Source organism: Rhinoderma darwinii, chromosome 3 (genome assembly GCF_050947455.1).
Source record: "Rhinoderma darwinii isolate aRhiDar2 chromosome 3, aRhiDar2.hap1, whole genome shotgun sequence".
Lineage (NCBI taxonomy): Eukaryota > Metazoa > Chordata > Amphibia > Anura > Rhinodermatidae > Rhinoderma > Rhinoderma darwinii.
The window spans coordinates 17,268,307-17,282,566 of NC_134689.1; the positions used below are offsets into that span (position 1 = coordinate 17,268,307).

Consider the following 14,260-nt stretch of genomic DNA (forward strand, 5'->3'; position numbering starts at 1 on the left):
CTCCTGCATAAGTACACCAGACTAAATAATACCGCCAGACCTTGACCAAATAATTCCACTATATCATGACTGAATAATACCTCCACACCATGACCAATTATTACAACCATAAAGTGACTAAATAATACCACCATACTGTGGCCAAATATTACCAACATACCATGACTGAATAATACCGCCTGACCATGACCAATTATTACAACCATAAAGTGACTAAATAATACCACCATACTGTGACCAAATATTAACATCATACAGTGACTGGATAAATACTGCCTGACCATAAAAAAAATTACCTCCCGGCAATGACTGAATATTACTGCCTGACCATGACCAATTATTACCTCCCTACCATGCCTGAATAATACTGCCTGACCAGGAAGAATTTTTTGCCACTATACCATGACTAAATAATACTGTCTGACCATTACCAATTATTACCACCATAAAGTGACTAAATGATACCACCATACCATGACTTAATAATACTGCGGGATCATGACCAAGTATTACCATGGTACAGGGACTGAATAATATCACTAGACAGACTAAATTTGACCACCATAAAGTGACTAAATAATATCATCATCTCATGACTGAATAATACTGCCATGTCGTGACTAAATAATATCAACATAAAGTGATTAATTCTTACCACCATACTGTGACTGAATAATACCACCATATGGGTAGGGACAAACTGGGCAGTTTTACGGCCGGAATGTCTGTTGTGGAACTACTGCAAAAAAAAAGTTTATACTTACCACCTGGACGTTGTCATGGTGACACATCCCTCTGTTCTAAGTACAGCCGGGCCTCCTGGGATGACGCTGTAGTCCATATGGCCGCTGCAGCCTCTGATTGGCTGCAGCAGCCACATGGGATGAAACGTCATCCCAGGAGGCCGGTCTGCGCTCAAAACAGGGGATAGTGTCGCTATGACAACGGCCAGGGGTAAGTATAAACTAGTTTATTAATTTGAGCTTTTTTTTTCTCATTTGCGATTTTTGCGGCGGAATGGTAGCGTTTCCGCTGCAAAAGCACATGGCTCTTTTTTTTCAGGTTTTACCTCCCCATTGAATTCAATGGGGGAAACCCGCAACAGAGGAGCATCGATTCCGAAGCATAAATTAACATGCTGCGGATTAAGAAAAAAAAAATTGTGAACGGGTGGATTTTTTCCACTGTGTGTGGATCAGATTTTTTTTAAAATCGTATCCAATCTGCTGCTAATGTGGTACTATGCTGCTTATCTTCCGCAATGAAAGCCGTTGCGGAAAATCCGCAGTGTGTACGCTTGTGTGTGTTCCTACCCTATAGTGACTAAAAAATACCACCATACTATGACCAAATATTACTATCATACAGTGACTGAGTAACAGCAACAAACATTGTCTGAATAATAGTGCCATACCGTGACAAAATGATGCCACCATTCTGTGACTGAATAATACAAAAATACTGTAACTAAATAATACCGCCATATAGTGACTGAATATTACCGCCATATAATATAATAACTGAATAATACCGCCATATAGTGACTGAATATTACCGCCATATAATATAATAACTGAATAATGCCGCCATATAGTGACTGAATATTACCGCCATATAATATAATAACTGAATAATGCCGCCATATAGTGACTGAATATTACCGCCATATAATATAATAACTGAATAATGCCGCCATATAGTGACTGAATATTACCGCCATATAATATAATAACTGAATAATGCCGCCATATAGTGACTGAATATTACCGCCCTATAATATAATAACTGAATAATACCGCCATATAGTGACTGAATATTACCACCATATAATCTAATAACTGAATAATACCGCCATATAGTGACTGAATATTACCGCCATATAATCTAATAACTGAATAATACCGCCATATAGTGACTGAATATTACCGCCATATAATATAATAACTGAATAATGGCGCCATATAGTGACTGAATATTACCGCCATATAATATAATAACTGAATAATGCCGCCATATAGTGACTGAATATTACCACCCTATAATATAATAACTGAATAATACCGCCATATAGTGACTGAATATTACCGCCATATGATCTAATAACTGAATAATACCACCATATAGTGACTGAATATTACCGCCATATAATCTAATAACTGAATAATACCGCCATATAGTGACTGAATATTACCGCCATATAATATAATAACTGAATAATGCCGCCATATAGTGACTGAATATTACCGCCCTATAATATAATAACTGAATAATACCGCCATATAGTGACTAAATATTACCGCCATATAATCTAATAACTGAATAATACCGCCATATAGTGACTGAATATTACCGCCATATAATCTAATAACTGAATAATACCGCCATATAGTGACTGAATATTACCGCCATATAATATAATAACTGAATAATGCCGCCATATAGTGACTGAATATTACTGCCATATAATCTAATAACTGAATAATGCCGCCATATAGTGACTGAATATTACCGCCATATAATATAATAACTGAATAATGGCGCCATATAGTGACTGAATATTACCGCCCTATAATATAATAACTGAATAATACCGCCATATAGTGACTGAATATTACCGCCATATAATCTAATAACTGAATAATACCGCCATATAGTGACTGAATATTACCGCCATATAATCTAATAACTGAATAATACCGCCATATAGTGACTGAATATTACCGCCATATAATATAATAACTGAATAATACCGCCATATAGTGACTGAATATTACCGCCATATAATATAATAACTGAATAATACCGCCATATAGTGACTGAATATTACCGCCATATAATATAATAACTGAATAATACCGCCACTTAGTGATTGAATATTACCGCCATATAATATAATAACTGAATAATACCGCCATATAGTGACTGAATATTACCGCCATATAATATAATAACTGAATAATACCGCTATATAGTGATTGAATATTACCGCCATATAATATAATAACTGAATAATACCGCCACTTAGTGATTGAATATTACCGCCCTATAATATAATATCGGAATAATACCGATATATAGTGATTGAATATTACCGCCATATAATATAATAACTGAATAATACCGCTAGGTCATGACCTAATGTTGCCATCATACAGTGACTAATTAATATCACCATATTGTGATTGAATATTACCGCCATACCAGGAAAGTATATTACCACCTTACTCTGGACTAGTAAATACCATACTAACCAGGTGCAGTCAGAGGCTGTTTTTCCTAAACATTATTATTACAGACCAAAAATTATAAGCTGTCATTAATTTAATCAAATTTTTTTTTCTTATCCTATAAGCAAATTGACTTTCGAATGCAGCTGGAATAACACGTGGGGGTGAGAGTTAATGGAACACTTCAAGGCTTTTTTTTACTTTCAGGAAACACAATTTAATTGAGTCTTTGTACAAAAATACATATTTTAAATGGAAAAGAAAGAGTCGTGAGTCTCGAGTCCGCGTCCCTAACAGCAATGATTTTCTTTCTGCTTTCTTAATGGCTTTTAATGGGAGTCTGAGCAATAGATGAACAATGAAAAAACAAAAAATCTATAATGCATTTCACATCGGATTTAGTTCTTAGACAGAGAATCATTCTTGTGATATTTTTCGTATTTACTGAAACCCGGGGGCAAATTTTAAATGCAATTGTGTATTGTAGCAATATCGTATTGCCAGGATTCTACCACATAAATAAATCCGTGTGTCAGGACATGTTGTTTCTTTAAGGGAGTTGTAGACAACCCCTGTCCATATGTCGTATTAGGGTATATGGACTTTACAGGTGGGGGTCCCATGTCCAGGAACAACACAATTTATGAGACAGAGACTCCCATTCTGGAGGACTCGAGCTGTCCATGTATTACATGGACGACTATTCATTTGAATGGCCGCCATGTAATACTATATTTCTCCTGCAGAGGTCACTGCAGGGAAAATGCCTGGCTGGCCTCAGTCTGCTCCGGAAAAATCAGCAGTTTGTAGGCAGGCGCTCTGTTCTGAAAGGGGTTGTTGTCTCTGATGAGTACGAAGTACGAAGGTCATCTGATACAAAATTTTTATTAGAATTGAATTATTTAATTTGTTTAAAGGAACAATCTAGGTAAATCTGATACACTGTGCTATGCCTAGTGGAGGCCCTGAGGGGGTGGGGCCTGACACAAAGACAAACAAAAAGAGAATCCTTTTGTCATGCCCTGCCTCCCCCAAGGCCTTATGCGTAACACAGTTTTGCCTGGAGTGTTTTTTTTAAAAGGGTTTTCTCATCTAGAAGAAAAACTTTTTCAGAAAATCTGTTAGGCAATTCTGAGTAAATAGAGGGGGTACACTGTTTAGGACCCTAATTTATTAGGCCAGAGCAGAGAGTGTCTACAAAAATTGTATTTTGCTCTGGAAGACCCGGCATGTCTGTACATTACACAGACAGTCAATTTATTTTAATCGGCACTGTGTAATGCTTTATTTCTCCTGTGGTGGCACTGCAGGGAAATTGAGCGCTTGCTGCCAGTTTCCCTCACACATCACAGCTTAGGAGTCTCAGCAGCAAGTTATCCTATGGTCTGGGTCCCCTTATCACGAGGGGCCTTTCTAATTAAAAGGGATTGTCAAAAGTGGACAATCCCTTTAATTTTTCAAGTTTCCAGAACGTTCTCAATAAAAGGACAATGGTAAATGATCTTTGACTTGTGTTCAGCACTATTTTTATGGGTGCCATATTATGAGCTGGTACAGAGGTGTAACACGGCTGTGAACATGAGGCCTTTTTATACGTTTTATTGAACTTTACAACTTTTTGTTTGTTAATCTAAACTATGTTACATTCATCATCCCTGTACTTTGTCATATTTAGGACACAGAGAAGTTTCAAACACGTAGCCAGATACTCGAGGAGAAGCTGCAGAGCAATGAGCAGGAGCTGGAGAATCTCGCACTTAAACAAAAGAGGGTATATACATGTGTTTACTGAAAATCTGACCAATTTCAGGGTAACTCCACCCACTTTGCCTAATTACCATAATATCCCTTTAATGGCTTATTTTTTACCCATTCCTCTATTATTCCTCCTGGAAATGCATACACCAGATCTCCACCAATCAGTGGATTCAGTGTGATACAGACAGGCCACACCAGCAACTGCATTCAAAATCTGAAAACTACTTCCCACAGCTGAGGGTTTGCTATAATTGCATAAGAAATACTCTTTGAGCTAAACAGCCTGGACTGATACACTGTAGCAAACCATCAGCATAAAAACTGTAATTGTATTTATCCCACATGGGACGTTTTAGACTGGATACCTGTGGCAAAATCTCAGCTGCAGGTAGTAAAGGGGTTGTCTCACTAAGACAACCCTTTTTCATATGTCCTATTAGGGCAAATGAGTGTTATAGATTGGAGTTCCCCGTTTGGGTTGCTCCTTCCATAAGCAAAGAGCAGCTAAGTGGCAGCAGGTCCTGCTTTGGTGGACATCATGTGTTCGTGTTTTGCAACAAATATAAACAAGAATATTCCCATTCACTGACAGCAAGCAGGGATTGAGAGGAATTAAAACACAAAGTCTGCTAAAAAGTTACAGAACATTATACAATGCTAAAAGAGGACTTATCACCTCTCCTGACACGTCTGTTTTAGTAAATTCTTATATTACCCTCAAAATAACAATCCTGGAGCATTTTTCCTTAGGAATGTATTATGCCATTTCTCCGTTAATCCTCCTGGAAATTAATAAATTGACAAACTGAATATTACCATTCCCCTTGTAAATTAGGCCTGTCCTTACACAGTCTGACACAGTCCAGCCAATTGGATTGTGTAGGGACACACCTTATCGACAAGTGAAGTTGTCAATTTATTTATAGATTTCCAGGCGGAATAACAGAGGAACGGAATAAAGGCAGAGTTCTATGAAAAGATTCTCCAGAATTGTTATTTCATGTGGAATACAAGTATTTACTAAAACAGACATGTCAGGAGAGTTGACAGGTTATTTACATAAAACAGGAAACCCCTTAAATGACTCACCTGAGGCACGAGGCATGTCTTTCCTCATTGATGTCAGTAATTGCTACTGAGTTATTAGACTGGGTTCCATGAAATTATTTCCTTTAACAATTGTATCTGCTTTATTTATTTATTCGTGAAGAATGATTCTCTTTGATGTAGCAGAGGATATAACAGGAATATAATGAGTCTCTTGTATTCTCTTCCTGTTTTCATGTTTATGTCAGCTCCTCTTTTTGTGTACATTTTAAGTAGTGCTTTTAGTGAGACAAAACATAAAAATGCTCTGACTGGTTACATAATCTTTATACAAATGATTCACAAGCTGTATTATAGTGTTATATATGTATACAGGGGAGTACACAGAAATCAAAGGGCCCCATAGAAAAAGAGAATGGGCTCCACTCCCCCATTGAGAGCTGCGCCAAATCTACTATTCCTTTATTTAGGTTAATGTTCATCCATTTTCTTCACAATATATCTGTTTAAGGGAGCTCTGTTTTGTGACTTGATAAATGAAAAAATTCTGGCTGCATGCAACCACCACTAGAGGGAGCTAACGGCATGAATTTTTACAAGCTAGTGTTGAACTTAGTATACAGTAAGCTCCCCCTAGTGGCAGATGCAGGCAGGCAGATTTTTATTGTTTCACTCTGGCTCTGTGAAAGAAAATTTGTGCTCCAACCCTATAGAGATAAATTCTGAAATGAATCAGCACAGAACTGTGGATCTTTGTAAATAAATAAAACAAAACAATAGTGACACTTTAATCCTTTTACAACCCTACACCACCACAGATTATACCCAAACTTTGCTACCACTGTTGTTTATAGGGAACCTCCTGCTGGCACAGTGTATATGGGGGTACTCTGCTGTCATTTTTTATGGAGAGCACTCTGCTGGCAATGAGGGGTTCAATAATGTATGTTCTGATGGTGCTTTCATCAAGGATCAAGGGAACTCTGGCTTCTGTTGTATGGGTGTTTTATTTGTGCACTATATAGCAGCATTATTTATTCATACGATATGGCTGTATAAATGCATACGCAGTAAAATCTCTCCTATTGGCAGCTTCATGAAAGGGGGGGAGGGATTGACCAGGGGCATAATTTGAGTTAAGCTCTTTTTACTACAACTAGGGGGTTCTTGCTGCAAACTCAGCTACTGTTGGGAGCTGTATAAATTCTGATACAAGGAGCTCCCCCTGGTGGTGCCTGTATACAGAGTTTTATGAATTAAGTGGACAAAAGGGAAGCAGGGGATTAAAAAATAAAGCTCTGACCTCTATAAGAAAAATGTTAACCTATTTAGTTTAAATAAAATGTAATTATAGGAACACTTCACTGCCCCCAGACGACTACTATTAACCCCTTCACCAATCTAAACCACCAGGGGTAGACTATAATGAGGGCAATCTGGGCAAGTGCCCAGAGCCCGAGGCTGGAAGGGGACCCAGTCCGCCCTGGTTCTCCCATACCAGCTGTTAAAATTACAGCCGGTTAAAAAAACTGGGGTGAAGCGGGACCTCTCACTAAATTGTATCCGCGTCCTTAGGATGTGGATACAATTGCTTACTTTAGCGCTGGTGAGACAGGAAACTATTCTTTCCCTTCCTCCCATTCGGCGCTTTACTAATGACAAAGTCGGCGCGATTACGTTATCACACCGACTGCGCCGTTACGCTGGATGACGCCGTCTGGTCTCTGACCAGTCCTGCTTCGCTGGAGGACGGCACGGGAACAGGGACAGGTGAGAATGTTGTTGTTTTTTTTCTGGGCAGCGTTGTGGGTATAATCTACAGGGGGCATTGTCTACAGAGGACATTGTAACTGGCGCTATCTACAGGGGGCACTATCTACAGGGGGCATTGTGACTGGCGCCATCTGCAAGGGGCATTATCTACAGAGTGCATTGTAACTGACGCTATCTACAGGGGGCATTGTTAGTGTGTGTGGTGTTTTACTTTACAGTGTTTGACACAATTTAATTCAGGGGCACCGTGTAAAGTACTATTATATTCAGGGCACAGTGTATAGTACTATTATATTCAGGGGCACAGTGTATAATACTATTATATTCAGTGGCACAGTGTATAGTACTATTATATTCAGGGGCACAGTGTATGGTACTATTATATTTAGAAGCATAGCGTGTGGCACCATGAGAATTTTATCTTCCTTTATAGGTGCGGAAATGTTGGAAAAGTGATGAGCCGAAAACATCTGAGCTGCAAACTGCAGAAATGGGCCGTGCCCTGGAGAAGTCATCACAGAGGTCTGGACCGGGTGGAGAAGAAAAGAAAAAAAGAATGAAAAAGAATCTGAGACATCACCTGTGAGTCACTCAATGTACTTGTTTATTCTCCCTGTGACTGATCAGTACAGTAGTCACTGTATGATCTGCAGCGAGATGACGGATGGTAGCATTCTTTTTTGTTAAACAGCAACTCCCAGCATATCCTTACCATTGTTCAGGCTATACTGGCATTTGTCGTTTTAAGTCGTACAAACTTATATGGCAGGTGTAATGATGGGGGTAGGGAAACAGACAAGTGAGCCCTAATCTACCCACCACTCAGTCCCTGCCTACTTGCAATGACCCGCCCTAGGCGACGGGGTACAACTGGGCGACGGTCCCTACGCTCAATAAGTGCACGACAGACAAACAGACAAGGGTACACAGAAGCTAAGGGAAATGGGGCAGTTTCCCACGGCAACACCGTGAGCAACAAGAGTGGTGAACGAGCCGAGTCAAACCAGGAGTGAACGAGGTACAAAACGCAGAGCAGGAGAGTAGTGAACAAGCCGAGTCAAACCAGGAGTTTACGAGGTACCAAACGCAGAGCAGGAGAGTTGTCAGTAAGCCAGGGTCAATATGAAGCAGGGTCAAATAGTTCAGAAGCTGCAGCAGGGCCAGGAAACCAAACGAGTAGAATCACAAGCAAGGAGGAACAGGAAAGTCAGGAATAAATAGACAGAGGGCGGGAGCTAGCTCCGTCCGGCCAGGCTGTGATAGTCTCTCCCACTCCTAAGCCTGCCATCCTGAGTGGTGGAAGATGGAGTCAGTCTCACAGACATAGAAGCAGGTGCAGACTGATTACCTATGGACGTTGACACAGAAGCTGTGCCTGGCAGATCATTTACAGCAGGGGTTAAGCTGAATTTGCAAATGATCTCTGTACTGAACTGTATTTGTTTTGGTGCTGTATATATGTACTGAGTTTGTTACTGGTGCTGTATATTTATGTACAGAGCTTGTTACTGGTGCTGTATATTTATGTACAGAGCTTGTTTCTGGTGCTGTATTTATGAACTGAGCTTGGTTCTGGTGTTGTATATATGTAATGAGCTTGGTTCTGGGGCTGTATTTATGTACTGAGCTTGGTTCTAGTGCTGTATTTATGTACTGAGGTTGGTTTTGGTGCTGTATATATGTATGAGCTTGGTTCTGATGTTGTATATATATATGTACTGAGCTTGGTTCTGGTATTGTATATAGGTAATTAGCTTGTTCTGGTACTGTATATATGAACTGAGCTTTGTTCTGGTTCTGTATGTATGTACTGACCTTTGTTCTGGTGCTGTATTTATGTACTGAGCTTTGTTCTGGTGATGTATATATGTACTGAACTTTGTTCTGGTGTTGTATTTATGCGCTGAGCTATGTTCTGGTGCTGTACTGAGGCTTGTAAATGCTTCCATTGAGGAAGTGAAACGTTGCTTTTGCTGGGTGAATAGATTGCTAATTTTTTGCCTTGAGTGCTGCTTCCGTGCTCTTTTTTCTCTATCTACTGAGATACGTTTAAGGGGTTAAACATCAGACACTGGTTCTTTAAATTCATATTCACGCACAGCAGATTTTTTTTCCGGAACCCGCTAACAATTTAAAGCTCCTGACCTCTTTAGTGTCTCAGTATTCTGCTTTCTCTCTTCTGTATGGCTCATTCTGCTTTTACAGCAGATTCAAAACCGTTCCAGATCTGCAGTCGCCTAAACAGAAATCTGCAAATATATACAGTACAGCGTCTTCAGAGTTTGGTGGGGGGGGGGGGGGGGTAGGGGCACGGACTTGAAAAAGTGTCCAGGGCCCATGGTACCCTTAATCCGCCCCTGTAAACCACGATATATATATTTATTTTTATGTGGACACATATAATGAAGCTGGTCTGCAATATTTGCACCATCTCTACAAGGGTATTATTTGATTATTAATCTGATCCATCATATTTGGCAGCTCAGGCCATGGAGCTGTGTAGTATATGGACAGGACTCGTGTCTATGGGATCTAGATAGCTTTGCTGCAGATTTAATCCCCCCTCCCCATAAGTGGACAGATAATACTTTATTTTAAGCAAATTATTGAAGGTAATATTGTATCTGTCATAACAGTAACAGCCCCTATGGGCAGACAGGCTGCTTTTTTGACTAAAGGCAAATCAATCTTTATGGCCCAGATCTGCAGTCATCTGTAACATACGAGCGTCCGCACAGCCAGGGAAGATGTGTGAGGTTCTGCTGGTTATTTCTGGGTAAAGTAAATGGATTTTTTGTGATGTATTTAAAAAGTGTCCATCTAGTTGTCATAATGATATAGAGCAGGGGTGTCAAACTCATTTTTGCAGAGGGCCACATCAGCCTTCTGGTTGCCTTTAAAGGGCCGATTGTAATTGTAAGACTGTATAAATGTAGCAGCTCGCTTAACTGTTAAGGAGTAGTTACATTTATACAGTCGGTCTTACAATCACAATCAGTCTTTGAAGACAACCATACGGCCGAAACATTTTGTTAAATAACCTGAGACACCATATCTATCACTACCATCCTTGATCATGTTCTGAACATAACAACGAACACAAGTACAGAGTGCCACACAGCCACCTTGTATATGGTACCAAACAGCCCCCGCTTGTACAGAGGTCCCCACATCCGCCCTTGTACAGAGTGCCAAACAGCCCCCCTTGTACAGAGTGCCAAACAGCCCCCCTTGTACAGAGTGCCACACAGCCCCCTTGTACAGAGTGCCACACAGCCCCCCCTTGTAGAGAGTCGCACACACCTCCCCTTTACAGAGTGCCCCACAGCCCCCCTTGTAGAGTGCCCCACAGCACCCCCTTGTACAGAGTGCCCCACAGCCCCCCCTTGTACAGAGTGCCACACAACCCCCCTTGTACAGAGTGCCACACAGCCCCCCTTGTACAGAGAGCCACACAGCCCTCTCTTGTACAAAGTGCCACACATTGCCCCCTTGTACAGAGTGCCTCATAGCCCCACTTGTACAGAGTGCCACACAGTCCCCCCTTGTACAGAGCGCCGCACAGCCCCCCTTGTACAGAGTGCATCATAGCCCCCCCTTGTACAGAGTGCCACACAGCCCCCCTTGTAGAGAGAGCCACACAGCCGCCCTTGTAGAGAGAGCCACACAGCCGCCCTTGTAGAGAGTGCCACACATCCCCCTCGTAGAGAGTGCCACTCAGCCCCCCTGTACATACTGCCACACAGCCCCCATATAGAGAGTGTCACACAGCCCCCCTTGTAGAGAGTGCCACACAGCCCCCCTGTAGATAGTGCCACACAGCCCCCCTGTAGAGTCCCACACGGTCCGCCCTTGTAGATAGTCCCACACATAGGGCCCAGAGAGCCCCAGGCCGCATAGGCCCCAGAGCAGAGTGCGGTAGCTTACCACTACCGCTCTCTGCTCTGCCTGACATGACTCGAATTTAGCAGGTCACACGGTGGCAGTCTGAGTGAGGTTGGTGCCGGCCCGGAAATTAACCAGTTCAGTCACCTGACCTCACGTCACTGACGAGAGGTAAAACGGATGGAGCTATTTCAACTCGTCTGTCTATCTATCCATCTATCTATTGTCTCTTTTTCACATCTATCTATCTATCTATCTATCTATCTATCTATCTATCTATCTATCTATCTATCTATCTATCTATCTATCTATCTATCTATCTATCTATCTATCTATCTATCTATCTGTCCAGAAATTCAAAAGGTAGGCAGCACTCCACACTGACCGACTTCAAGTGAAAAAAATTTGTTTTATTCACCAATAGACTGGTTCCAGCCCAGCCCATTGTTACAGTGTGATTGTGCAGTGAAAGAAGCTGGGCTGGAACAATGAGAAGTGTATGAGGCTGATTGGTCGCTGATTGGTCAGCGTCATACACTCCTCTGTACAACGCCCAGTTGGTAAAAAGTAAAAACACGCCCAGTTGTCTATGAAGAAATGAATTAGAATAAATCTAAAAGTGCTCATAACTTGCTCAAAAATGATCGTTTTTCAAAATAAAAACTACTGCTGTTATCTACATTACAGCGCCAATCAGATTATGTAGGAGATAGAGTATTTATAATCTGGTGACAGAGCCGCTTTAAGCAATCTCTTCTGAGGCTTTGTGCCTTTTTGTGCTGCTCTTCTTTTTCTATCTATCTATCTATCTATCTATCTATCTATCTATCTATCTATCTATCTATCTATCTATCTATCTATCTATCTATCTATCTTTCTTTCTTTCTTTCTTTCTATCTACATACATTATAGAATTTTATAAAAAAAGTGCACTAAATACATAAATGTTCTTCCGCCAATTTGCAATTTAATTAATGCATTTTTTTTCTCTTTGTTCTCCTGTATATGTTGCAGTTGGAGAGTCAGTGCACAGAGTTGAATAATGACAAGTATGAAACCAAAGCTGAGAACGAGAAGCTGAAGTTAACAAACAAAGAGATGAGACGAGAACTTGAGAGAACCTCACAAGAGCTAATGACAGCTCAGAGACAACTGAAGCTTCTACAGGGGGAGGCCTCCCAGCTGCACGAGGAGAGAGAAATGTACAGAAATTGGGATTGGAATTTCCATGAACATTTATCAATGAAATTATTCAAGAGAATCATTTAAAGGGATATTCCCACATTAGGCTTTTAAGGCATATCCACAGGATATGCCATAGATGACTGATAGGTGCTGGTCTCATCTATCGGGAGAATAGGGAATGTGACCCTCTTTCTCCCAATAGGTGGGCCCACTTAAGGCGTATCCTGTGGATATTCCATATGTGTATATAATGGGAATACCGTTTTGAAGGAACATTAAACTTGAAGTAGGACATGTATAGAAGTCCAGTGTTATGAGACGAGCTGCCGATATCATTCATAACTATGTATGCAAAAGTTTCTGGAGGTTCTCAGAACAAGATGAAGATTTATAGGATATTATGACGTTAATCTTTTCATTGCTCGAATGCATCCAAAATAAAAAAACATATCAACTGTATAAATAACATTGATTAAAAAAGTCTGACTGTTTTGCGTCTACAGCTCCTATGCAGACCTATAACAAATCTACCAAATGTATGTTAGAAAGAAGTAGGGAACGGATAGAAAGAAGTATGACTGCAGGATCAAAAAGTGGATAGATTCTTATCTAATAACAAATGGCATTGAGGGTTATAGAAAATGTGGCATTGAATGATGTTTAATAGACCTGAAAAAGATCATGATGGACATGTCTTTTTTTAACCTATGTATCTATGATCAGACTACACAGAGTCTGTTTGTAGTCTGTTACCATGGAGACACTTAGGACTGTATAGGCCCTGTAGACACAAAATGATAAGAGATTTCTTAATTAAGACTATTAGCAATGTAGCTTTGTTTTCAATTTTAGATGCATTGGAGCAAGTAAAAAAACAAAAAAGGCTGCTAAGTTGAACATATCCATTAGGTGCACACCGGGTACTATACTAAGGGTATGTGCACACACACTAATTACGTCCGTAATTGACGGACATATTTCGGCCGCAAGTAGTGGACCGAACACAGTGCAGGGAGCCGGGCTCCTAGCATCATACTTATGTACGATGCTAGGAGTCCCTGCCTCTCCGTGGAACTACTGTCCCGTACTGAAAACATGATTACAGTACGGGACAGTTGTCCTGCAGAGAGGCAGGGACTCCTAGCATCGTATATAACTATAATGCTAGGAGCCCGGCTCCCTGCACTGTGTTCGGTCCGGGACTTGCGGCCGAAATACGTCCGTCAATTACGGACGTAATTAGTGTGTGTGCACATACCCTAACAGTAACATGTGTCTTATATAATATAATTTAACTTCAAGGAAAATTAATGAATATTCTTTGTGTTAAATAGTAGATCATCTCTCGCTCCGGAGGACCTAGCGCATCTGTCCATTTAACAGAG

The 14,260-nt window shown here is 40.6% G+C and overlaps 1 protein-coding gene across 1 annotated transcript in view; it reads left to right on the forward strand.

Annotated features, from left to right (window-relative positions):
- Positions 1-14,260, forward strand: part of CRACR2A (calcium release activated channel regulator 2A) — a 65,040-nt gene that overhangs the window by 18,433 nt on the left and 32,347 nt on the right. Inside the window, exons 6-7 of the mRNA XM_075859842.1 lie at positions 4,903-4,998; positions 12,705-12,892. Coding sequence (XP_075715957.1) covers positions 4,903-4,998; positions 12,705-12,892 — 284 coding nt within the window. The remainder of the gene's footprint in view (positions 1-4,902; positions 4,999-12,704; positions 12,893-14,260) is intronic.